Below are 26,766 nucleotides of genomic sequence, written 5' to 3'. Positions count from 1 at the left end.
AAATTCATTACAAGCCGCAGTAAGGGAGTCAGAAGCAGACACCCCGCGGGCTCTACACTTTTAAAAAAGACTGCACTTCGTGAGCGCGGAAAAACCTTACAAGTGACAGTCAGCTACGCGTCGGGAGCTTAGGCCATTTGTGTCATTATGTTCATAAAGAGTAACAATATTCCACATTTTCCTCTCAGTAATTTTGAAAAATGCAGCCCATTTGTTTTCTATGGCAGTTTTAACCGTATATTTGCGGCAAATGCAGAAAAACCGTTTTTAAAAACAAATTTCTGCCACACGTCAGAAGCTTCCCATCAACACGTGCATAGCAGTATCGCTTAATATTCCACAGCTGCCTCACAATTAGAAAGTGTTCAGAATCCTGGACCTGTCCACCTCGACTTCGAAGAAGGGCTGCGACATCATCAATATGATCGTAACCTCAGCCAAGCAGCCCTACAAGGTGCCTCATGAAAAAGAAAAAAATTGCTTCTGTCCAAACAAAAAGGTGGTCGAGAGGGATCGAGCCGCGCCCTTTGGTTCGCAAACCGGACAGCTAGCTAAACTCCAATAAAGAGGCCTGGTCCGGTGCGAGGATTTAGAGGCCTTATACGGCTGCCTCATACGTAGACAGCAGCCACACACGACATTACAGCAACATGAAGTCAAGACCACCAATTAGCACTACACTCAGCAGCCCTTCTAAATAGCACTGTTACTAAGCCGCACTAGTTAGCACAACCAAGTAGCACTGCTACTTAGCCCTCCACTACTCAATCTAAACTAAGGAATAGCAACTAAGGCCTTTATTTATCAACAATGCATAACCTATACATATACGGCAATGCTAACAGGTACGCAAGTGTCACATAAGTTTCGTACATGAGAGTGACATAAGGGTGCCACAAGTTACGTCAGCCAACGGTTACAGCATTATAATCGTTGCTGGTAATGGAACAAAATTGAAAAGTAAGCTATCGCCTGTAGTGAACAGCCGCGACTGAAACAATTTTCAAAACAATTCGGCAGACCAGAATAAATACAATGGCTACCTGAGCTGCTGTAGATACGCGAAAAGGTCCAGCGAGGAAGTTGCGCGGTACGCCTAAAGCCGTCAAAAAGTGGGCAAATATTGAAGAGACACCACTCCACATAAACCTATATTTAGCAGGGTAGCGTCAAAGGCCCCTTTCTCCATACAATCCGGCTTTGTCGGCGTAACCAGCGAAAAAATCACGAGTATACCATGCCTTGAAACTAGTTGACAGATGACAAGGCCTTAAGCTAGATTTGACTGCAAGTTCATGACACCACGGGGCGCAGTCGAGTTGGCAAGGGCTGCCATGCTCGGGGAGCTTCTTTGAGATGGGAGGGTGAAACGGGAATCGAGCCCTCCGCGGAACCTCTGGATCCCGACTTAGACACGCTCGCTCGCACGGCGTGGTCAAAGCGAGGTTTTCTGCCATCATCGTATTCATGTCGGGCAGTCTTGCACACATGGTTCCGCTTGGTTTATGGAGTTTTAACGTCCCAAAGCGACTCAGGAGACGAGAGACACCGTGGTGGAGGGCTCCGGAAATTTCGACCATTTTTTTCTTTTTTACATCGCACAGCACACGTGCACCTTGCTTCTCGCCTCCATCGAAAAGAGGCCGCCGAGGCCGGGATTCGATCCCGCATCCTTGGGCACAGTAGTCGTGCGCCCTAACCGCTAAGCCACGGCGAGTGCTTGCACACCTTACCACTGCACGCCTAGTGAACACCTTAAGATATTAGATGGCAAATTAAATGATCGGCAGTTAAAATAGTAAAAAAAAAATGCATGTGCGCGAACGAAGATCCGCAAGGGCGGGGTGGCGCGCAGACAACAGCCACTTTCTTTCTTTCTTTCTTTCTTTCTTTCTTTCTTTCTTTCTTTCTTTCTTTCTTTCTTTCTTTCTTTCTTTCTTTCTTTCTTTCTTTCTTTCTTTCTTTCTTTCTTTCTTTCTTTCTTTCTTTCTTTCCTTCTTTCTTTCTTTCCTTCTTTCTTTCTTTCTTTCTTTCTTTCTTTCTTTCTTTCTTTCTTTGCTCAGTATTAGTCAAGCGCTGGAAACCTTGGAGGACAAGATTTCGAGCGCTTGAAAAAGCCGACAGCGACTTCAGATGTGCGAGCTTTGGCGTCACCTCAACGGCAGAGAAAGGTGGGCTCTCAGAAGCCGGATGTCGAAAAAAAAAAAAAAAAGTCTTACCGCGAGTGTTCCGAGATTTTCCGCGCCCTCTTCAAAACAGGAAGAGGAATTTCGCAACAATAACAATTGGTCACAGGAAAGGAAATGCGCAGTATCTGTCACACTTGTTAGGCTTTCGCAATAACACTATCACAAGGAAGATACTGTTGCTGATAGTTTTTTATTTATTGACATTCTAAGACTGCATGTATGAAAACTTTCGCACATCTCCACAGCTTAGAATACGATCTCTAACTTATTAACCACTAAAACGGACACGCAGGAAAACTTTGTTCGAATCTTGTTCTTGGCAAAATCGATTCTGTAGCTCTCTTCCTGACTGTGTTGCCACACAAACTATGAACCCATGACGCCCCACTGTGATTAGGGCTGAAATAGTTAATCATTAGTTCCTGATTAAATAGCTAGCTAATAATTATAATCATAAGTAACTGCCGCGCCTTCGGGTATGCCCCTGGAAACATTTTTTCTCTATTCTGAATATTCTACTTTTCAGAAAGTTTTGAAAGTACTGGATGAAACACCCGCGGTATACCCATACCGGCAGTTTACCTTAAAGAAAATCACGACTTTTTAAATTAGTTAATCCGTATGTTACAATAGCTCAATGCTGAACGCCTTAGGAGGTAACGGAGCAAGGAACAACCCTCCCTGATGTGAATCCGTGTGAGTGTAAGTCCGCGCGAGCCATTCGTGTAAGCGCGCTTATATGTGTGCGTATATGGTTGCGCTAGTGTGCGTGAGCACAGTTGCTTGTGTGAATGTACTGCCGGTATCATTTAACGCTTGACGCCGCCTGTCAAGTGTCGCAGAAACGCGTAGAACACGTCACGGGAAGGCCAGCGTTAAAAGATTGGCAAGTGCGACGCAACGCGTTTTGCACCAAGAAATGGCCCCACGAGGGTTTACGGAGCAGTGCTACCATGTGGGTAAGTGTATCTCGGGAAATAGGAAAATATTTGTTCACAGTGCAGCTAAACGGGGGCCGCTCCTTTCTGAACGCACTGAGAAGAGCAGCTGCACTGATAAAAACGACTTCTCCGGACATCAAGAGCAGGAAATCGGGCCGCGTATATCATGACCCGGCGCTGCACCTCTCTTGACGTTACAGCACCGTTAGTCACTAAGTGCACCTCACCGTATATATCTCCAGTGCTTTGCATATATATGCACGCTAACGACAGTATCATGTGCGCGACCTTCCGCTGCCAACGGAGAGGCGCATGCGACCAAAGTTTAGCTTCTGCTGTTTACAATGGTGGCGATCGCAAAACGGAAATATTAAGGCCTGAGGCTAGCGTGGTTCTTCAGCAACGAAGCCCGGCGTCCGTAGTTGAAAAATAACAGTAGTACAGAAAAAAACCCCAGATTGGAGAAGCGAGACTGTGACGTCATCATCACAGAAACCAACCAGCAAGCGTGCCACAATTAGTTGAAAGGGCCTCCCGACCCAGGTGACTTTACGCTTGAAATTAAAGTGATTAGAACACATCATGCAGCGCGAATTAAATGCCGCTGCACGTCTCAAACGATTTAACGTTATTTCGCCTAAAGAAACATTTCGGGTTATAGGCAGGGATTTGAACGCACGACCGTCGGGTTGCAGTCCAGGCACGTCCCCTGATACGCCACTTAATGCAGGCTTGATTTAATTTGCAAGGTTTAACGCCCCAAAGCGACTCGGGCTGTGAGAGACGCCGTAGTGGAGGGCTCCGGATATTTTGACCAAATGGGGTTCTTTAACGTGCACTGACATCGCACAGCAGACCTCGCTTTTCTCCGATTCGACCCTGCACCCTCATGTCCAGCAGTGGAGCGCCCTAAACACTGAGCCACCGCGGCGGGGCGGAGAAGTACGGTACAAGCAAATAGACGTTTGTTTACGAAATCCTAAAACTGATAGTGCTGTTAATACCCCGCGGCTCATACTAATTTCCTCTATAACCACTTTGTATTAACTATTCCAATTATTCCAACTTAGCTAACTAGTTGAAATTTTGTCTAGCGTCCGCCAACGCTGGTATTACTATACCACAAAAGTCATGTTTTTTTTTTTTTTACTTTAAGAAACATGTCTTTGAAAATTAGTGGCCAGCTTCCCTCAAAACGTCTGGTATATAAGCAGCGCGCCGTATACCGGCCCAGCCTTGAAATGATGTTCGGGATAGTTTATTTTGCTGGCGCTATCACCACCAGCCGCCACCATTTCGGACTACCGCCTCGCAACTTAACGAAATAATTTATGAGCACGTGGAGGATAATTGGTCGTCACAGCTACGCTTTCATGATAATAAATGCGCATTCTCAACGGCGTCCCCTTGTTCTGGAACGCGACGCCACGCCAGCCAACTGCTTGCTCGATGATTGGACGTCATTACAACGTGGTTTTGTAAGCGCCACATGTTTCATTGTTGCGGATCCGCTTAGACATTCAGCGAGCTTGTTCCGAAGGTAGTATGCGCAGTGGGTGACGGGGTTTCCATGAAGTAAAAAAGTGCGCACGTATATCGAATAGAGAAAAGTGGCGCGAGCTGGTTTCTTTTCGAACGCTTGTCACATTGTCAAGCACAAATCTCGCAGAACGGCTACTTAGGATAAGAACGAATGCTCTTTTGCAGGGTTGCAAACTTTTTTTTTTTTTGTGCGCTGTATTTTTTTAGTTTGGCGGATATGTAGAGGTGGCCTTTTCCTATATTTCATGCGGGAGAAAGCCAAATTTTAAAGCTGTATAAGGAAGCGTGTCGGATTTTTAGGCTGACCACCAGGAAGATGTGTGGCTCTAGAAAATTCTGTTCTTTAACACACACACACAAAAAAAAGCGCAGGAATTTAGACTTTCGCCGCAGCGGTGGCCTAGTTGCAAGAGAGAATCAGCTTTGCGTAAGAAAAGCTCGAAGTTCGCCCCCCCCCCCCCCCCCCACCCTCTTTTTTTAATGATAAAATGGATACAAGCTTCTTTCACCTGGTTCTATGCTTCACTGCTGGGGAGAACGTCTTGGCTGGTAGGTCGTTGACCCCAGCTTAAGTGAAGAAAAATTACCTTGTGCAATAGTGGTCTTGAGCCGAAGGTGCCCTTGCGTCATAAAACTTGTCGTCATCATCATCATCCATTTATGTTTTTGTGAACATGCTTTCAGCGAACATCATATTTCTGCGCAAATAACAGTACGGGATATAATTTGTAACCACGGTGTTTTAGGAGCGCATAATATGTTTCGTGACATATATTATTCTATTGACAAATACTAATAAACTTCCCAATATTATGCGCCGAATTTCCTGCCAATAAATGCTCCAAGTATTCGATTAGCGCAGAAAAAAAAAAAGCAATAATATGAAGTTAAACAGTTGCAGCGATTCAACGACTTACGTAAACAGCGTTAGAAACTGCTTATATCGGGGGCAAGTCCGGGGGAAAATGTCGCGCGAGTCCACCTGCTCTATAAGCTTGGGAGAGGAAAATAACGTTGCGATGCGACCGACACATTTTCAATGACAAAGTAAACGCCGAAGCACGCGCTTATATTTTCTACGAATATGCCAACGCATTCGTTTCTTCTCGCATATGTTCGAGGTCGCCGAGAGAAAGAGGCTTGGTCATGTGCCGTACAGCGCCTGCCGCCCAAATGGCTGCAGCATTACAGGCTGTCACTTGGAAAGATGCAGAAAGCACGCTGTCCCTGTGCGTTCACTCCTGCGCTATCGATCCAGATGCGTACCACTTAGCCGAGTGCACATTACAGGTTTCGTACCAATCGCCGAGACTCAATGTTTTCTTCTTTTTTTGGAGAAGAAAGAAGTGTGTGTGTGTGTGTGTGGGGGGGGGGGGGGGGGGGGGGTTTGCTGCTGATCCCAAGGTCGCGGGTTCAAATTCCGGCCACGGAGAGCACATTTCAATGAAAGGTTGATGCAAAAGCGCTCCTGTGCCAGCGTATACTGAAAAAGCAGGTAGTCAGCACCAATCTGGAGCCCTCCACAACCATGGCCGTCCCTGACCACGTGCACTGCAGCGTGTCGAACTATACATACTCTGCACATACCATACCGCATTCCACGCTTGGTATCTTTTTTTTTTCTTTTTTCTTTTTTTTTTTTTTCAGCCAGTGGGTAGGCCGAGTTAGAGACCGACGACAACGTGCTGCGCCTTTACTTCGGTCCACGCCCGTATACTCGCTGCGCATAGCTACCGGGAGAATGTGCTGTGCTGCCGTGCCTGCGCACGCATGCATGCTACCGTGCTGCTTGGCAGCAGACACGTAAGCTATTTATTGATTATTTCGTTGCTTCGAGAACTGAGAAGAGTCGGAAGATGGTGCGATAAAATTACGCTATGCTGGAGAGGAGCCAAGTGCGTGCTCTGAATGGCACAAAGACATCTCATTGCAGAGAGAGAGAGAGAGAGAGAGAGAAAGAGACTATATAGAGCGTTTCCGAAACACCGGATAGTGATACCGATGGCCCGTGCAGATACCTGCAGTGGGTGGACACGCGGACTGCCGCGCAAAAAACGACACTAGAGTGGGCATGCAGCTTAGAGAAAACTTACGGCAGCCTCCCTGTCCTGTTTTAAACCGCGGAGTGATAGTTTCACTCTGTTTCTTCCCTTGGCCACTGCAACATTAACGTCGTCTGTACCGAAGTACCTTTTTAAACGATGTCTTTGCCTGCATCTTTGCTGTCAAAAAAAAAAAAAATCTTTTTTTCAGCCTCACTTTTTAGCAAAACGATTATTCCACGTAAAAGAAAAATATTCTGCATATGTTCAACGTGGCTAAACCTAGTACAACGCGCGAACGCACCAGTTTGGAGTAATTTATCTTGGTAGCGATTAGAGGCAATTGACGCCCCGTCTCCTCGCCATCAGGCACACCTGTGAGGAGAACCGTGATGCATTTGGGCGAAGTTGCAAAAAGCGAATAGATATGAAGCCCCGCTTGAGCCAAGCCGTACGAACGTGTCTGCGTGGCCTTATAAGGGCAGCGTGTCTATAACTCGGGATCCGAAGAAGTCTGGATTCTGATCTCACCCTCTCGGCTTAATAGCGAAGCCCGAGTTGATCCCAGGATTCAGACTTATAAACCCTGTTTACCCCGTGAAGTATAGTGCTTTCACGCTATAAGATATATTCGCTCAGGCTACGTGTCCTCAGCCAACTATGGAGAAGCGAGGCTGTATGGTGAGCCAGTTGGTATGTCATGCTGAAGGATTATTTTGCCGGCCAAAGAAGAACAAGGTCACTCTAGCCTTTGTCCCGCGTTGTTCTTTCTTGCGTTTTATTTGACTGGTAAAATAATCCTTCAACTGTCGAGTGTGGCGAAGCAGAAGTCGTGCCGATGGCGTAGCGGTGTGTTCACGCCGCCGCGGGTTCCAAATCTACTCGCAGCCATAACGCGCCTTTGTTTTAAGCACACAGGCATTTTGCCATCAAAATACGGCCGGCCTCCATGGCCGAGACCGAATGAGAAACATCGTGGTAAGCAGCTGGACGCCAGGGGAAGGAGCCGGGTGCGTTTCTGCGTGCTGCATTACATCGGTACATCGTCACGAGCACATTCATCAGAGAAGCGCCGTTGAGGGAGAAACATAATTAGGCGAAAAGGGAAATAATTGAAGCGGGTAGCTGACCGAATCGCATCCACGCACGTGGCCACGGAAAGCGGGTTTTATCAGCGAATGCGTTTCCGGGGAGGGTTCTTGCGAATACTTTTTAATGATTCATTTGTAACCTCTCCTGATGGCAGTGAGTCCTCTAATATTAAATTCATGCCAAACAGAAATCCATTTTCACTCTTCCTTCACCCCTTTACGGAGCACGAGGGGATATCAATTTTCCTTTCACTCAAAAATAGCTCAAGTTGCGATGTAAAGGACATGCAGGTTCGCCCTATCAAGCACGTGTTTGATATTATTTCACCGTACATTACCTATATTTTTAATATCTGTTTGTCAGGAGCTATCTTTCCTAAACGGATCCAAATAGCCAGATTTTCGGTAATATTCTAGAAAGGTGACGTTAATGATATTAAAAATTATAGACCTATTTCTATATTGCCCATTTTTTCGAAAGGGTTAGAAAAACTAATACTAATGCAGGTTTCAAAGTTTTTTTGTTTTTTTTTTTTACATGTACAGCCTAATTTCTCCCGCCCAGTTCGGATTTAGGAAACGACGATCTACGGAATCGGCCCTACTCCATCAAAAGGAATTTATTTTATCGCGATTTGAAGTTAAGAGCATTGTCCTTGGTATTTATATTGATTTTACTAAAGCATTTGATTGCATCCTTCATTCTGTTCCACTTGATAAGCTTGAAACATATGGCATTCGAGGGCACTGTTCAAAATTTATGAAATTTTACCTTGATAATCGCTATCAGTATGTTGAAATAGACCCGCTCAGATTTAAAACATATCACTAGAGGCGTTCCTCAAGGCAGTATTTTTGGCCCGTCCTTGTTTGTTGTGTGTATAAATGATCTAATAAATATCTATAGAGATGCGAAGTACATATCGTACGCAGATGATGCCAGTATATTATTTTCATCGCCTGACTCTAGCAGCCTTCAGAATAAAGCTAACATTGCTCTGAAAATTCTTCATGAATGGTCAAAACTAAACTGTCTACAAATCAATAGAACCAAGACAAAAGCTGTAATATTTAGGCCCAAATCTAAGCAAAAAATCAGTTCCATCAACCTCATTTATGATGAGGAAAATATTGAAATTGTAGATAGTTTTAAAATATTTGGAGCTATTTTCACACATAAAATGGTTTGGGTCATACATATAGAATCAATTTTTGACAAGCTATCTCGTGTAGTTGATATAATGGTGCGGCTGAGAGCTCTATTACAGTACAGAATAAAGGTTCTTGTTTATAACGCCCTCTTTTTTGGTACGCTGTATTATTGTTTGCTCGTTTGGGGCACACCATTACGTACGAATCTAGAGAAGATACATATATTGCAGAAAAAATTTGTTCGAGTACTACTTAGCTTGTCTTGCAATGCCAACACATTAGACTTATTTCCGAAAGCACATATAATATCCGTGTTTAAACGTTATAACTACAAGCTAAGTCAAGCTTTTAAACAGGAGGTAAAAGAAAATGACTTCATGACTTACCTAATCTTACCAGGAACACACATTCTTACATCACAAGATGCACAGCACAGTGGAAGGTAGTCACTCCGCGAGCTAATTATTCTACACAAAAAATATCATACACATTGCCAACACTTTTAAATTTTTTTTTTTCAAAAGCCAGGTCTTGATTTTCATACGCCATGTACGAGCATTACGTGAACTTTTTATTAATTATGCTTTCTTAAATAGCTAAGCAGCAATTTTCAGGTGATTTGTCTCTCTTTATGATTTTTTTTTTTTGTATACTTCGCATCAAGTCAAGTGCCAAGTATGTCTGCTTCCTTTTCTATCGTTGCTTGCCTTGTAAAGGAGGCTGCGGGCTGTCAAGTCGCATGCTTCTAAAGCGACTTTTACCCGCAGCCCCCTCCATCATTGAAGGAAATAAAAAATTATTATTATTATTATTATTATTATTATTATTATTATTATTATTATTATTATTATTATTATTATTATTATTATTATTATTATTATTATTATTATTATTATTATTATCATAAGGCTCACTCACACGGCAGGGACCGGTACGCGAGAAAACGTGCGAGCTGCGTTTTTTACGCGCCGGCGAATGTCGCATGCATATCTGCGCGCGCAACACAGGGCCCCAATGCCCCAAACGTCAAGCCGCGTCGTTTACTCTTACGTGCTCACGCTGACGTTTGGGGCAGCGGCTTCCCCGGTGGACAGGGCGAGCGCGCGTCTCAAGCATGACGTTGCTCAGCTGCCGGATGATGAGCAAACGACGCGCAGTAATGCACTCGATATCAATAATGGCCACCATGAGCAGCTCGTCTTTGTCTATATATTTTTTTGGCATAGTAGGCATATAAAATTAACTATGTTATGGCTGAATTTAATGAGTCAGTGAGCTAACATGACTGCTTACATTTCCGTGGACATTACTATTATTTCGCGCTTTTGCGGGAAGCCGCCGTTCACAGCTGAAGAAAAACGTAGTGAAAAGCAGATTGTGAAAGAGCGCTTCAAGCAATCCCTGTCGTCCAAAGGGCATCAACTGTCAGATGATCGTGCACTTGACGTTCGGAGTTGCATACATTATGGGTGTCAGCGCACTCACCTGGTCGACGCAGTCCACCAGCGACTCAGATTTCCATCAATCGCTATGGCTGGTGCGAAATTAAATGCGGCGGCGACTTCCCACCCTCGGGGGCGTAATGTGAACTTCAGCGAGCCGAGCGCTAGCCCCAGCGTTGTTGTTCCTCTTCGTACAGGCGGCGGAAAACGGACGCCGTGTACAGGATGCCGAGCGCAGAAAAACGGCACAGCGCGCGCGAGAGTGGGGGTGTTCTTGAGATACGACCGCTTCCTCTGTCATCCAGCAGCAGCAGCAGCCGGCGGCTTCGACAGCGGACTCTCTGCCATTCTCTCTCTCTCTCTGTGAACGCCAGCGGCCGGTGTGCGTGTGATCGCGATTAAAAGAAAAAAAAAAGAAAAAAAAATGAAAGTAAGGGAGGTTGCTGCAGGTGCCGTGTCCACGCGACACAAACTCCGCTACCTCGGTCGGCCGAGTCAGCGCGTTGACGCGTCATGCCAAGAGAACGGTGCGCATCGCCTTTCCGAGGCGCGCTCCAGAGCGACGGAGACGACGTGCGGACTGATATACTTCTACGGGGAAGTGGATCGCGTTCGCGGGAATTCACTCGATCGGAATCGGTTCCGCGATCGTCAGTACGCGATGCACATTTCTTCCTCGTTGTTCGTTGAGGGCGAGGGAAGCAGCATGATTGGCGCTGCCCGTTCGTAGCTGCTGCCGCGCACGCGAATCGTATCTTTCTCCAGGCGTGGAGGGCACAAATGAGCATTATGGCGCAACCGTGAGGACACTACTCCAAGAGGACTAGGTGAGAGGATATAAGAGGATCCCCTTGTATCCTCTCACCTAATCCTCTCTTTCTCGCAGCTGCTCAATGTAAATACAACGCTAGACAAAAAAAAAAAAAAAAAAAAAAAAAAAAAAAAAAAAAAAAACGATGCCTCACGATGTTCATTAAGCGCCAGCGGAAATCCCACATTTATCATGCCTGTGACGTACAGAAATGTGTGGATTTAGGCACCTAATGAAGCATGAATCAGTTACGGAATGGAACGGTTTGGATCCACGCATCACTAATACAACAACATTGTCGAAATTTGTAAACTTTATAGAAGAACTAGTACATAATGCGTAAACCATTTCGAACCAAATATAACAGGCCATTTACATTACTGTACAAGAAAGCTATTGTATTACTACATTATTTACCACGTATAACTGCATTATTACCTAGCAGATATGCTGTGTATGACATTGTTTATTACCTGCCAACTGCTTTTCTTCTATATTAATGTATTTGTAACCTTTGTATCGCCATTATTATAGTCCGCGTTCAAATATATGCCCATCCTGTAAAAATCCCAATGGGGATTGACAGTATCTGAAATAAATAAAAATAAATGATCTCTCCCGGCGTGATTTATTGCACTATTAACCTGTTTTCGAAGTGCGCCTTCGTACTTGAACTCTCAAACAAGAGTAATAAAGGATTCATTGTTACATATAATACACTCCATTAGCGAAGCTGTTTGCATTTCTATACGAAAGGCGACCCGGGTCAATCACGATGGAACCCACGGTATACACGTTATTGTTCCTGCACGCCTGTCGACCACTTGTAAGAACGGTTGCAGGAAGTCACATTGTGCGCGTCATCCAGGTTGCCTCACCTCGCGCCTACCTTTCGCAGTGCTTCAAACAGATGGCGGATCGCATTATGTAGATGCCTTTCAACATAACGTTGTGAATTATATCACTTATATTCACGGGGATGTTAGTGTAGATTTTGGCGCTTTTATATTCTTAATATTTTTAATTATGTAGCGTTTTTGTAATTGTGCGTTTGGTCCCAATTCCAGCGCCGTTTTACCCCTCTCCTTATCGCAATTTTTCCCTTTTCAAGCCCGTGAAGAGCGCGAACATACACAAATAAAAAGCTAGCGGGCCAGACTCGAGAGCGCTCTGCGATCAGCTACTCCCTTATATAATGGAGAGTTGAGCTACTTGGTGCGACATTCTAAAAGACAAGCTGTGTCTTTTAGAACATCTACTCCTTGCCGTCATACCCAGTTACCGCCGCAACGTCCGACATGTATTACGGCCGATATCAGGCAGTAACCAACGCAGGTAATTCACAATCGAAATGTCTCTGACATCAGCTCCCGTTGGCGAAAGCTACTTCGAATACAGAGCCAGCCTTTGCAGATATAGCAACACCGTTGTCTTTCTTTCAGAGTTCGGACGCTCAAAATACCCTTTCACTGGAACATCCAGCTGATCATAGCTGAAAAACGGCTCATTCATGGAAGGAATAAGCAAGGAATCCGAGGTGGAATATCGCGACGCACCTGTAATTTCGCGACCAGAGGCCGTGTTCTTTTTAACATTCCATTCACCATTTTGTATCCATTTGGTCCTCTGGCATTGGTTGGGTCTGCACGAAAGTAGCGAGTATCCACTCACAGACATCGCAAGGTAGTGGGTCTCGCCGTCGGCGATAGCCATCACCATTCGCCGCACCCACTAAGCACAATCATGCTTCCAATGCTCAGGTGTGGCGGATAATGAGTCAACGGTCCGGTCGCTAACCGCGCACGCTTGAAAGACACGGCTTCGTCACCCAGCGATGGTGAGCAACGTCAAAGGAAAGAATGCATCAGAAATGGGAAACGGAACGTTAGAAAATACAGCCCCCAGAATAACAACGCTTCTTTTCTTGCTATTTCGCAGTACCGCATGGCTGGTCCAAGCAAAAACGGGAATGTGGAAGTGCTTGGGCCAATGACGAACAGAAAAAGCATTCAAAATCGAATAAGAAATAGTCATAGTCAAGTGGCTCAAACATCGCGATCACCCGGCGCACATTTCATTGGCCAGTGCAACAGCCAGAGAGGTTGTTTTGCTCTGCCATGCGCACTCTCGGGGATCAGTGAGGGTGGTCGTCATCTGCATTCACCACGCTTTTTGGTTTGCATAATCTGGTGCTAGCTTTCAGTTGTAGCAGTTAGGTTGCTCAGCAAGTCAAGTGTGATCGCCATTAAGAGCTTCGATGACTCAAAACTATTAGGGACAATGCACTTATTACGTGCACGAACAATAAGCGCTGCCAACCTGAAATGGAGTTGTGATGACAGTGGGAGAATTCTGAAAGGGCAATAAATATCCAGAACGGCTCATCGGAAATCAGTGGAGGTAATTATACGGAGAGCATGATTTTGGATAACCCAGACATTGTCGACTCCGTCGCAAATAACGTCAATCCGCATTTGAGATATGATAACAGCACAGCACCTGGGCCGTTTCAAAATAGAGTATACTTATCTAATTTGTTCATAACGAGGTGTTGGACCCTTTTGTACTCCTGCCGATGCAAAGGCGTTGTGCTTTCTTCCGATGCTTTGCTTGCGAAAAATTAAAAAAAAAAACGTGTTTGTTTCTTTTTTTCTGTGCAATTTTATGCTTTTCTGCACTTGTTTTCAACACAATTTCGCAAATTTACATTACACATCATTGTAGTCTGTCATTTTGTAGCGAGTGGTTCAAACGCGATACTTTAAAAGCATGATCTCGGGTATATTTCGCATTGTGTGCTATGTGATAATTAATAACGGGACGTTACTCGCGTCATCGTAGCTCATTTATGACGCATATCCTATATCTGGCGCTCTAACGAGCTTTTCAGCCTGTAGACCTGTAAGCGCGCACCAGTAGCGGACGCTTAAGGATCGCAGTTTGTGTTGTCTCGTCGCACATAAACAAGAACTTGACAACAGCGAGGTCCATAGTCCTTCGGAAACCTCCTTCTCGCGCCTCTACGCTGCCAGCGATCGGCTCTCTAACCCCATGAATAAAGGTACAGAAAAAATCGACGCGGTATCTCCACGCGCTTCCTTTAACAACTTGTTATTTAAGCTTGTAAGCGAGATTCTTTCTCAGTGTTCTGCACATCGCCCACCGGCGCATGAATAACCGCTGCAATGCGCGCGCTGCATTTTAGTTTAAGAACACGAATACAAGTGTCTGCGAACTGGCATATCGAGCAGTCAGCATGCCTTGCCGAAAGTGATCTAAAGAGTCAGCGAAAGTAAAAAAAAAACGATTTAGCAGTGGGCGGGGAAAAGATTGGTCACCTCCGGTGAAACGGCCAGTGTTCCTCTCACCTAAGCAAAACGATGGGGTGCCGCGCAGCTTGATAAAGCTGTCTTGCCGTCGGCGTCGCAGTCAAACCAGTCAAACGCCATGCTCATAAGGCCAGCGCCTATTTGGTAACCGCACAAAACACACTCACAGGAGGCATCGACGTAGCAGAAAACTCACGACTTTCGAATATACATTCCGAAGACGCCCAAGACATGTGTTGCGAAGCGGTAGCAGACGACCGCGGAGCAGACGACCCCTCGACGGTAGCTCCGCCTGGTAGCGGCTCGGCGGGGCCTTCCATGAAGCACGCGTCCTCGCCCTTCGGTATGCGGCCCACGCAGCACAGCCGGCGGGTGTTCGCCCAGTCGTCGGTACGGGTGACTGTGCCTCGGCGTCGTCACTTAAACGCGATGATTGTGCACGGTCGAGGTCAGCGAGTGACTAACAGCGCGGCCTCCTATCAGCGCGTTGTGATAAAGTGTCTGCCTCTGCAGGACCGTGCCTCACCTCTCATTTCGCGTGAAGCTTCGGAGAATCGGTTAATAAGCAGAATGCGAAACGCAGCCGAAGGTCTGTATGACAAGGTATCACCATAGCTAAAGCAACTGGAGCGCTGTTCAATTAGCAACTTGCTGTCTCTGTTGAGAATGCACTTCATATTCCTTTAGAGCGGGATACCGATGCCATTATTTCCGGCATCGACATTTTATTGATGATATGATCACTGCTACCAGGGAAGAAGAGACGCGGTTAAAGGGAAGATTATTACTGGACGATACCTTTTTTAATACGTTGTTGCAAGGCGCAATTTTCCTGTCCTCGCCCAACCACCGGTCCACTATGGCAGATTTGAGCATAGACAGCCGCATGTATGTATGTATGTATGTATGTATGTATGTATGTATGTATGTATGTATGTATGTATGTATGTATGTATGCATGTATGTATGTATGTATGTATGTATGTATGTATGTATGTATGTATGTACGTACGTATGTATGTATGTATGTATGTATGTATGTATGTATGTATGTATGTATGTATGTATGTATGTATGTATGTATGTATGTATGTATGTATGTGTGTATGTATAACGTGCGTGCATGTGTGTGTGTGTGTGTGTGTGTGTGTGTGTGTGTGTGTGTGTGTGTGTGTGTGTGTGTGAGAGAGAGAGAGAGAGAGAGAGAGAGAGAGAGAGAGAGAGAGAGAGAGAGAGAGAGAGAGATCACCAGGAATCTATTGCGAAACTAGGACCCCCTTCCAACCGGGCCGCCCTCTGTGAAAGCCTTAAATCCCTCCGCCCGTGGTGAAATCATGCCGCGTCGCAGTTGTTTGACCCGCGCACGTATTCTAAATCACGGAGTTACGCAACGAGAGCGTATGGAGGCAGCGTACGCTAGACGTTGTTTAGGTCGCCGAGACAGTTGTGCGCGCCCATTTTACTACCAGGGAAACCTTGTCGCCACCATTACCCTGGCTGCGCGTGCTTCTAGCGTCAGCAGTTATCAGCTTGTTTACCATTCTTATCGGCGAATCCAACCGCGAAACTGCCTTGTTATTTGCAGATTACTTAACTAGGTGTTAAAAAAAATACGCTACGCCTTTACGTACCCTTTCGAGATTAACGAACAGACTATATGTGTCGTCTGTGCTCACTGTGCAGAATCCGTAATACTTTGCCATTTCTACTTCTCTATATTCCTTTTAAGAGGAAAAGGTTGCGTGGCATCCGCACCGTCCTCTTCGTTTTGCGCGTGTCGAACAGCGACAGCCAAGCTGGAGCTTGCGCGTTGGAATTGTTCAGCATCACTGGTCAGGCGCTGTACGTTTATAGAACAGCCGCAGTAATTCATGTTTTCCTTCGCATTCACCTGCGCTCACCGAAAGCGAAATGCGCAGATATTTAAGCAGAACGCAAACAGAGATAATATAAGGCGTTGCTGCTTAATACTGGGAAAACTCGGAAGTGTCACATGACAGCGATACTCAACGCAAACAGCGTGCATGCATGCCAGGAGTACGTATGTATAGGGTAAATAAAGCCATGGTCTTTCAGGTATCCATACTGGTGATGGAGCTTCTGTACAGGAGCTAATCAGTAGAGCTTTCCCCGCCTTTTAGAGTCACCTCGAAGCGGCGTCGCGTCGATTGGAGGGCACATACTTCGATAAAAAAAAAAAAAAAAAAAAATCTTATCCGCACCACTCCGCGCACACACACAGCTTCTGCGATGGTCCAGTGCTGGCCATGCAGAACATGCGCGCTGAAGCGCTGGGAGGGTGCACAGGTTTTGCGTAAGTTGTTCCTGGTTTGTTCGAAAAAAAAAAAAAAAAAACATAACATGCATAGCATAAACGTATTTCACTCTGCGCGTGACCTCTCGAAACTAATGCCCCCTCTATGAAATTCGGAAAGCAGCATACCGTATGGCAATACCCGTCTTCATCTGCAAGAAATGTGGTTTTGTTTCTGGGGTTTAACTCTCAAATCGACTCAGGATATAAGAGGCACCCTAGTGAGGGGCTCTGGAAATATCGACCTTTCTTTAACGTGCGCTGACATCACACAGCACACGAGAGCCTTGTAATAAATCTGTCCTTGCAGAAGGGACACTTGATTATCTTCCAATCGACGTAACAGCTGGTTGAATTCCCGTACAATGAAACCTCTAGTAGACTTTCGTGGCTACTAGATCTACCAAAGACCTTGGCAGTATAGGACGCTTAAGTTTGCGCTATTTCATTTCGTCGGGATCAAGTTCAAGTATCCTTTTTCATGGCTGCATATTGGACTCGGAAGTATTTCTCGCTCTTAATTAGCTAATAATCAATTTGTGGTGGAATACGAACGACCAGAGGTGCACGGTAATTATCTGATAATCAATTTATATTTAAACAACTTCCGAGCTGCCGAGGTACCTATACATAGAATGCTTCAGTTATTTATTTATTATTTTTATATTTTTGCCTTTGTGAACTGCAAGCAGTGCCCCTTCCAAAGAAAAGAGGACGGTTTTCTAACTTTTAAATTTCCTGCTTGTTAATCCACGCAACCGTTCAAAACCCTGGAGGCGTCCTGATTTTCAAAGCCGGAAATTCCCCCACGATTATGTTAGGAGCAGCACGGCAACGCGAGCAACTTTAGTATCACTTTCGAAGGAGTTGTACTCGACTGTCATCAGTACGATGGTACTAGGCAAGTTTTACGGCGCTCACTGCAGAAAGCACTCGCCTCAATGTGCGGCCGGCAAGCTCACTTTATTTGACGCAACCGCTATGCGTTTGCTAATACCACGCCACAGGTGCTTAGGACAAGGAGTCATATTTTCTGATGAAGGATTTATCATCATCATTTGACACGAACATGCTACACACTAGTCAGTTGTGTGTAACCTCCATACCTGTGCTCCAGAAATAAACGCACCTGAAAGCAAGGGTAACCCTGTTAATAAACACATTGCCAAAATTTGTAATGAACCACTTTAAAAGATTGAAAAGGGCTGGTGAACAAAAACACGCATTTAGCAGTTTCGCTGGATGTAGTTGCTCTGTGTGCTTCATGCTTTCATCGACTGGTTCTATCCTCATTATGACATTAAAATCGTGCAGAAAAGCCCCAGTGAAGCTCTTTGGAAATGACACATTTATCTTGGTTTACAGTTTCAGTATCGTTAAAACGTTTTTGTTTGCCGTTAGGTTTAACGACCGTAATCCACATTTGTTCCGAACTACACTTTCGTTCCTATATATAGTGTATAGCCATCGCGACCAAATTAACACTTCCGGAGATGAAGTTAACTCACTGAAAGTGGCGCAAAATTTACCCACCTCACACAGGCTATAAAGTACCGCTTTCTACGTAATTCAGACGTTGTAAAATTCAGATAGTTTTCTACAGTGGCTGACTGGTTATTTCAATATTAATAACACATTTTGTTGAGTCAGTTGTTCACGCTCGGCTGAACGACTTCAGTTTTATGCTTGCAGAATGTGCGACGCCTAAAGCCATTGTCTCAAACTGCACGAAACCCTGTGTACTATTTTTTCTACCACCTGTCGGATATCTAACCTGGAATGTAATGCAAATTTGGAAAATAGTAACGATTATTCCAGTTTTCGAGCAGGGCGCGCTACTTTAGCGATACTCCAAAATCATTTTTGTTTTTATTTACGGGGTTTGCCTCGCCGCGGTGGTGCCGTGGTTAGGCGCTCGACTAGACTGTGCTCAAGGATGTGGATCGAATCCCGGCTGCTGCGGCCGTGTTTATATGGAGGCGAAAAGCAAGGCGCCCGTGTGCTGTGCGATATCTGTGCACGTCAAAGAACCCCAGGTGGTAAAAATTTCCGAAGCCCTCCACTACGGCGTCACGTCTCTCATAGCCTTAGTCGCTTTGGGACGTTAAACCCCATAAACCAACTAAACCAAACCCCATAAACCATGTAAACCAAACCGATCTACAGGGTTTAACATCCCAAAGCTACTCCGGCTATAAGAGATACCGTATTGGAGGGATACTGGAATGTCGACCATCTGGGGTTCTTTAACGTGCGCTGACACCGCTCAGCACACGGGCGCTTTGCTGTCCGCCTGCGGCGAAAAGCGGCCGCCGAGGCCGAGATTCGATCCCGCATCCTGGACACAGTAGTCGAGCGCACTAACCGCTCCACCGCCGCGGCGGCCTAAATCATTTTTTTTTATACATGTACAGCATAGGGTAATTTGTTTGGGGAGAAAACCTGGTATTTTCATATTTTCAAGTTTCGTACCCAAGAGCCCTCCTTCCTGGAAACACCGCTTCGCCCCGCGGACGGTTCAATATCACTGATTCCATGAGGGCTGCGCGATCACTGTTAGTGTAAGAATCGTAACAAACTTTTCCAACTGACTTGTGCCAACTCTATAAGCTCCTCTTTACCTAGTCCGTATTAAATACGTGCGACTTAACTTTAAAACCATAACGAAAAATTCTTTCGAAAAACCTCTGGAGCCAAATTAAAGACCTCACGTATCCGTGTACATATGGATTAGGCGCTATGCGTTGCAAGTTTCGTTGTGAGAATTATCTCGATTTCACATCTAAAACTACAATTAAAGTGTAACTGCAACGGCACGCATTGATAGTTGGTGAAGAGTGCATGCAAATGAGCTGAGGTTCCCGCTAAAATGCTACGAGTGCAGGTGGGGATAAATGATGAAAGGCTAGAAAAAATAAAATTGGACATGAAGAATTTCTCGTTCGTAAATGTCGCATTCGTGCGAATAATCTACAATTAAGAGCTTAGCTTTTATTTATGCAAACATTCATCCAATTCACACAACAAAATTTGCGCATTACCTTTTTTCTACTTTACATTAGGGCATGTCACGAAAAAACGCAGAGAACGCCACGGTCTCTACAAGAATCGGATACGTTGCCGATCTTAAACTGCATTAATAAGAGCTATTTCCTACACCAGTTACACCAGTGTAGGAAATCTATACTTACAATGGATTTTTGCTGCACTAGTGTAGCTGGTGTAGATTAAAAAAAAATTGCCCTATAAAGTCAAGTACCTCTCTCCCCGCCTCTTAATTTTTAAAGTAAGATAATCCCGTAAATGTACCGCCTGTACAGATATAGCATACAGGAAAACATTTTGGCCGCACAGGCTGCTGAGGGACCAGCTGTTCAAAAATATATAGCTATGAAAAGCATATATAAAAAAAAAAAGAAAGAAACAACGGTTAAGGAAGCTAAAAAAATAATAACGAGACGAGGAAATAGAATATACCTTGAAAGCTCATGGAGGCCATAGCTGGGGCGCAATTGATACACAGCGTCACTACCAGCGCGTTCAAAGCTACCAAAAGGCGAAATGCTAGCGATCAACATGCAGGCAACGAAAAACAATAAATCCGGGCAGCGCGAAACAGTTATAAAAACGCGCTTCCGTTTGGCATGAGCCGGTTTAAATCGTTCGAAGGACTGCCCGCATAAAAGGTGGGTACTGATGTAGAACAGAGGTGCTGGCATCGAGGCACCCTAGGTGCAGTAGCCTAAGACCCGTAGCCGGGAAAAAATTCTCCTCGGAAGAATTGTGGCGTTGAAGTAATTGCACTGAAAAGGCGCCGCATTGCTGAGGCATTGTAAGAAGAGGTAGAGTTGTGCGAGTTACATCCAAGTGTTAACGAACGGTTAGTGCGTAAGGTACCGTTATATGTCAACCGGCTAGGAAACCACTATAGGATATATCGCAATTTCCGGTGTACGGTCGGCACTCAATGTATAAGTTCACAAGGCTGAATATTTACAGTAAAAAAGAAATACCAATTTCCGGACTGCAGAGTGGACTGCAGAGCTGGCAAGGGCCAGGTGTGCAATACACGCATGAAAACGTATACACCCTCTATATGATTCAAGCTGTCGGAGCAATAAAAAAAAAAAAAGAGAGAGAGAGAGAGAGAGAGAGAGAGAGAGAGAGAGAGAGAGAGAGAGAGAGAGAGAGAGAGAGAGAGAGAGAGAGAGAGAGAGAGAGATAAGGTCTGCCGTTCCTACTACTTCTCATTGTCGTCGGCATTTGAGCTATCAATCTCTTAATGGGGAGCAGTCGTCAGCAAGCCGGCTTTCGGTAAGTAACTGACGATAATATGACAAGGGATCAGTGTCAATGGCTACTCCTGCCATGTTTAGACTTATGCGTGAGTTCATTTTTTCTGGTATCGAAAGTACGCGTGGAACCAGTCAGCCCCATGTTGTTAATAAGCATTACTCAACTAGTCCAGAGCTTCTGGATATAATCGCGTTCGTCATCTAATATTATGAGAGATATTGAGGGAAAAGCGATGCATAGACTGGACTAACAGAAAAACCGCAAAGCGCAAATCTTCAACATTTAAGCGTATTTCGTCGACGGTCTTTATTCCATAAGTTGCATATATATGTCAGATGGCAGTGACGCTTTAGTATCTTTATTAAAACTTTTTTTCCAGCATACATTTTGTACTGCGAGAAATAAGGCATTGGCCATGCACTTGCGGAGTCTAAGGAGCGGGCTTACTTGCATGCGGCGCATGCGCATGACTCTGAAACGTGCTTACTCTTGACAGCAGCTGCCCGTAATGAAACATGCAATGAACGATCGCTCGACAACCCATACCATGGAAATAGTTTCTTGCAAGAAATTCTCGCGAAAAAGAGCGACCGCCTTCGCAACAAAAGGAAAATTTTCAATCCTGGAGATCATAAACCCAGTAAGTGAAGCTATATGGTTTCGTAAGCTCGACTTCTTCCTAGCAGTAAAAGAGCGGACAGCTCAGGCTCTTTTAAAGTTTTAAAATTAAAGCTATGCATGCCCCATCGGCAACGGTACCAGGAGGCAGTGGTGTCCGTAAAAGGTAGTCTCTAAAAATCGGCGTGACATCAACGGAACAGTCACGTGGTTTCATTGGTCTCATAGATAGCCATATCATTATATAAATGTGACTACTACTATTACACTTTAATCTGCCGTCTAAATAACCTTAACTAACATTAAGGCACGTCTTAAACTTCTTGATTCATCTCAATTTGACGTACACAGCACATAGCAAGCAGTCCTAAGTGTCCGCCGTAACTTTTTAAACTTTACGTATACAGGTGTGGAATCTGCACTTCGGAACTGCTAAGGCTCTCAGTATCGCTGGCCTTGGATTTATTGTGCCGTATAGCCAAGTTCTCTCTTTTTTTTTTTTTTTTTACACTGTTTAGCGGGCAACAATGTTCTATCGCGGGAGGCGGGATATTTAGCGGTTTTTAGTTCCTGTTGCTATCTTTTGTTCTCGCAGTTTTCGGTGAGCATACGATTTGCTTAGCATAAGTTATTTAAAATTATCCTTTCTGCAAGAGAACATCGCTCCGAGCGCATGATGTCCCTGTGATGTAAAAGTGGCGAATACAGAAATACGCCCCATGTTTCTGGAATCATGCGGAATTTTTTGACGCAGTCGTCGAGTTTGCTGTTGCCTGGCCTGCAGTTCGGTGGACTGAGACCTGTTAAGTATGTGCAGAAGTTTAGGAAAGAGTGGCTGCAGGACTCAAAGTTTTGAGACTGAGAACGGGAAGTACAAATGCAAATGAATGCTTTGTGTACTTAAATATTCGTCGACGCCCACGATGCAATTCATGACTGCCACGATAAATAATCGCCACCATTCACCTGCAATGGAAAAACTCGCTTTCGTCAGCGGGAACAAATGTGGAAGCGCACATTCTGAGAGGAAGTGAACAAGTACAGGGATATGCTTCCGATAAAAATCCCTTCTTCCAGCTGACTAATTCACCTCTCTCCATGCTGACGCTGCTCTCAAAGAATTCAGAGGCCGGACGCATGTTCATTAAACTAGAGATTACCAAAGGTAAACAGTGAATCCAACGTGAACAGAGATGACAAACCTCATAATTATTTGAGCTGGACTCGTTAAACGGAGTAAATACTTCTCAAATTACGCACTGCTCGCAAATTTAATCGAAACAATCGACACGATAGGGGGGGGGGGGGGGGGGGGGTACGTTGACGTCAGTACTGGAATCCCACATATAACTGGAAGCACGAGCGGACAATCGCTCGTAGAGTGCGATAGTAAAACGAAGCAGACGGCGTCTTTTCGCGAGAGAATGTGCCTGCCGTCAGTAGCTTCTAGCGCAGGGAAGAAAAAAGTGCTTTGGCATCTCTAATTTAATCCTACAGAAGGCAGGCGGGATATTTCAATTAAACTATTCCAAGTACAATTAAAGCGTCAAGTCAGAAGGGTAAAAAGTTCTTTGTAATATATAAGACTTTTAATTTTGCTTATAGGCCAAATGACAAAAAAAAAAAAAAGCGGTGAATTTGCTTTTTGATGGTAATATTGAATTTAGCTGTTTTTCAGGGTTCGATCGAGGGCTTCTTGTAGCGGGTGCTCTACTTTTTATATGTAAACACTGGTAATGTGGCTGAAAATTTTTATATCAGTCTCTATGAGGGGAAGTTAAGGGCACGGGAACCATTTTCGTCGAGGGGTCTAGTTTCGAGTCACACTCGACAAGCAGACCGTGTACATGACATGATTCATAATAATACGTTCGATAAAAAAAAGAAAAGAACGCTGAAATGCTTGTGACAGCTCGTGAAAAATTCTGATACACAATGCTCTTCGGAAGCGTAACTATATTGTTACGCAGAAGATTTACAGTCCCAAAGCTGTCCGTTTCACACTGCGCCATGAGCCAAGCTGCAGTAGACAATTTATGTAGTTAGCTAGAATAGCAGCTTGGGCATGTTGGTTATGCATCTTGAGGATAACAGTGCGGAACACAGGACGGGAGCACAAGATTAGAGGACGACACAACAGCGCTCGTTGTGTCGTCCTCTAATCTTGTGCTCCCGTCCTGTGTTCCGCGCTGTTATCCTCAAGTAGACAATGTATTCTATGAACCTTGGCATGCGACCAAAAACAATTTCGCTCAGCCGTATACCTGGAAGGGTATATGCCCGCCACGGGCAGAAATCGAAGCCACATTTGAAGCGTCGTATTCGTGGGAAGTGCTCATCTCGGCTCCCGCTGTGAAGGGAGGAAGAGCGCGCGCGCTAGATCCACGCACTGAGACGCGGAACGAGTACACAAACTTCTCTTTAATGCGAGCCGAATACATGTTACAAAGTCAACGATCGGGAGCAACAGAGCGGTTCCAGGAACGCGTCTCTGCACGGAGCTTCGTGCGGCAGAACAGGGAGTCATGTTGTTCTCTCGTGTGCCTCGACGTAGTTGTCCCTGAGAAGCCGGCGGAGGTTCTTGCCCGTCGCCGTCCGCGGGATGCTTGCGAGGAACTCGAGGCCGCCATGGAGTTGCTTGTGATGCGCTAGTTGGTCTGTTTTGGGAAAGACAGGGACCAAGTGAACGGCGAACTTGTGCGTAATTATTTTCATCGGAACAGTATTTCGTAAAAGTCCGCCCTATTCATTAGTCTTCACTATTTAATACATATGCATTCTGCCCTAGCCCTTCACTCTTCCCTTTTCTATAACCCTTCTTTGATTTTTTTTCTGACCATTTTATTTCTTGTTTCTCGTTTTCATTTTGTCGTCGGACGCAGCGAAGAGGATTTGCGTGCATTCACGAGGCAATAACAGAACTCGCACGGACAATTTTTATAGAAGCAACAAACATTTTAGTTTTTGAGCGTTTCTTTTGGCTACTTTTCTTAAGTACACTGCTGTTATTGTATTCGACGCTTATACTGACACAATGGCGATACAATGACGGACGCGGTGAAGCTCAGTGTCTTGAAAATGGGCGGAAACGCGAAACCGAAGGAGGGCGGGGTACAAAGAAGTATGCGCCGTCTGTTGCAAAAGTTTACGATACGCTACGTCATTCTTTCCAGCAGCGCCGTGGACTGTAAACTTCTGCAGCAGAAGATGTGCAGGTGCGGACATAACTAAACGGAACACATTTTAAGGCGAAAGGCTTTAATGGCTCATCGTTGTCGTCAGCAAAAGTGTGACGCTTTTGCGGCGGCTCTGATTGAATCGACATTTAAAAAATAAATTAATAAACCTTGTCCCCCACTGGAGAATCGAACCTCCATACCTTGGATTCCCAGCCTAGCGCTGTACCACTGCGCCACGCCCCGATTTTTTTTTTTTCTGACATGGTAATTATTACACGTGGTTATGTACAGAAAGGGTTATGTGCACAGACTATACTCAGCCGTTGCTGAGATGCACAACAGAAAATACAACTAAAAGGCAGGCAAAGATAAGCACCGTGTCAGCAACGGAAACCATTCAGGTAGAAAGTCATTTTCATCATAAATGTCCTTCAGTTGAAGCATCATTCTGCTAAAATGGAGTCTAGGTGGAACAACAGGTTCAGCGTTGCGACCCGACATGCGTGTCTTCCACGAGCTATGAAGTCCAATAAGGAAAAACAGGCCATATGGTTCGTAATCAGACTGTGTAACAGCAAGATACCGCAAGCTGTGCGAATTTAGAACTAAGCCTTTCTTTAAAGTTCTTTGCAGCACATCCCAAAAAAGAATTGCGTCTTTGCAATTAATGAAACAGTGCTCAATTGTTTCGGGCACATCACAGAGACGGTAGTTTACAGAAGATACAAAAATATTTTTCCTATAGAGCCATGCGTTAACAGGTACAGCTTCGGCGTGTAATTTAAAGAAAAATGTTTTCGTGCAAGGAGAAATCTGTATTTTGCGCACCCTCTTTAGCACATTATGACCCTTAAGCCCAAAGTATAAAGAACGATACAGTGGTGGGGGAAAAAGCATTGCTATCAATTCCTTGTATAGACTCTTGCGCGAAACAGAATATAAGTGCTCCTTCGAGAATCGTGCAGTCAAAAACCTGACCGAAGCATAAACTTCCTGCATAAATCCTAGTTTACGCCAAGCCCCGAATCTTGAAACGCTCTTCATAATTTCCCTAGTCTACAGTGAGAATGATAGCGAGATTCCGCGAGTGACAGACACTGGGCCTTTCCTTTACTGTAAACAAATTTATAGAACGCCGGTGAACTTTAATGCGTTGAATGAAATACTTTACGAAGCTGATTCCACCGGACGCCCGATGCAGGCGTCCGTGCGCCCTTTTATTTGCCGCTTCCTAGAACGCCGCACAACACAGCAAACAGAAGCAGACCCAGATGCCTAGGAGGCGTTAGTACGGCAGGCATCAGCGGCGTTGGAAATTCATTTACAGGATAGAAAAGGCGCAGTATCTGTCACAATTCTCCGCGTACACATGCACCGTGCCGTAAAGGAAGGGAGGAATGTGAAACAGTAGTTACCCTCATTACCCGAAACATCATTCACCGCCACATTCGCAACAAATGCGTAGCAGAATGCGGCCCTCAGGCTTTCGCCTTTCATCACTTTAGTAGCCAAAGTGTCTCGTAATTTTTTTCCGTTCAAATTAAAATCACGCCTTCTGCACTGAAGATAAAAAAAAAACAAAACAATATTTGTCCTAGTCAAACGGCACTGATGTCTACTACCGGTTCGCACATTCCGCTTCTGCCAGTTCCAATTATGCAACTCGTGAAAAATTTTAGAAGGAAATTACATGCTCCGTTTAATTCTGTCCACACCGGTACGTGTGTATGTCATACGGGGTGTTTTTTTTTTTTTTTTTTTTTTTTTTTTTTTTTTTTTTTTTTTAACTGTTGGCGATTCGTTATCTTAAGCCCTGTGAG

At 44.9% G+C, this 26,766-nt stretch overlaps 2 protein-coding genes across 6 annotated transcripts in view; both read right to left on the bottom strand.

Annotated features, from left to right (window-relative positions):
* The window catches only part of LOC146202314 (uncharacterized), a 64,681-nt gene extending 49,796 nt beyond the window's left edge, over positions 1–14,885 (bottom strand). Inside the window, exon 1 of one of the 5 annotated variants that reach the window (XM_084588076.1) lies at positions 14,736–14,885. In XM_084588076.1, coding sequence (XP_084444202.1) covers positions 14,736–14,859 — 124 coding nt within the window. In that variant the 5' untranslated portion in view covers positions 14,860–14,885. The other 4 variants (XM_084588081.1, XM_084588075.1, XM_084588079.1 and 1 more) reach the window with 4 other exon arrangements.
* A 9,299-nt stretch (positions 14,886–24,184) lies between these two features.
* Positions 24,185–26,766, bottom strand: part of LOC146202313 (uncharacterized) — a 36,087-nt gene continuing 33,505 nt past the window's right edge. Inside the window, exon 10 of the mRNA XM_084584397.1 lies at positions 24,185–24,424. Coding sequence (XP_084440523.1) covers positions 24,291–24,424 — 134 coding nt within the window. The 3' untranslated portion in view covers positions 24,185–24,290. The remainder of the gene's footprint in view (positions 24,425–26,766) is intronic.

Source organism: Amblyomma maculatum, chromosome 1, assembly GCF_055883805.1.
Source record: "Amblyomma maculatum isolate TAMU_Amacu chromosome 1, ASM5588380v1, whole genome shotgun sequence".
NCBI lineage: Eukaryota > Metazoa > Arthropoda > Arachnida > Ixodida > Ixodidae > Amblyomma > Amblyomma maculatum.
This window is presented reverse-complemented; position numbering and strand designations above follow the sequence as displayed.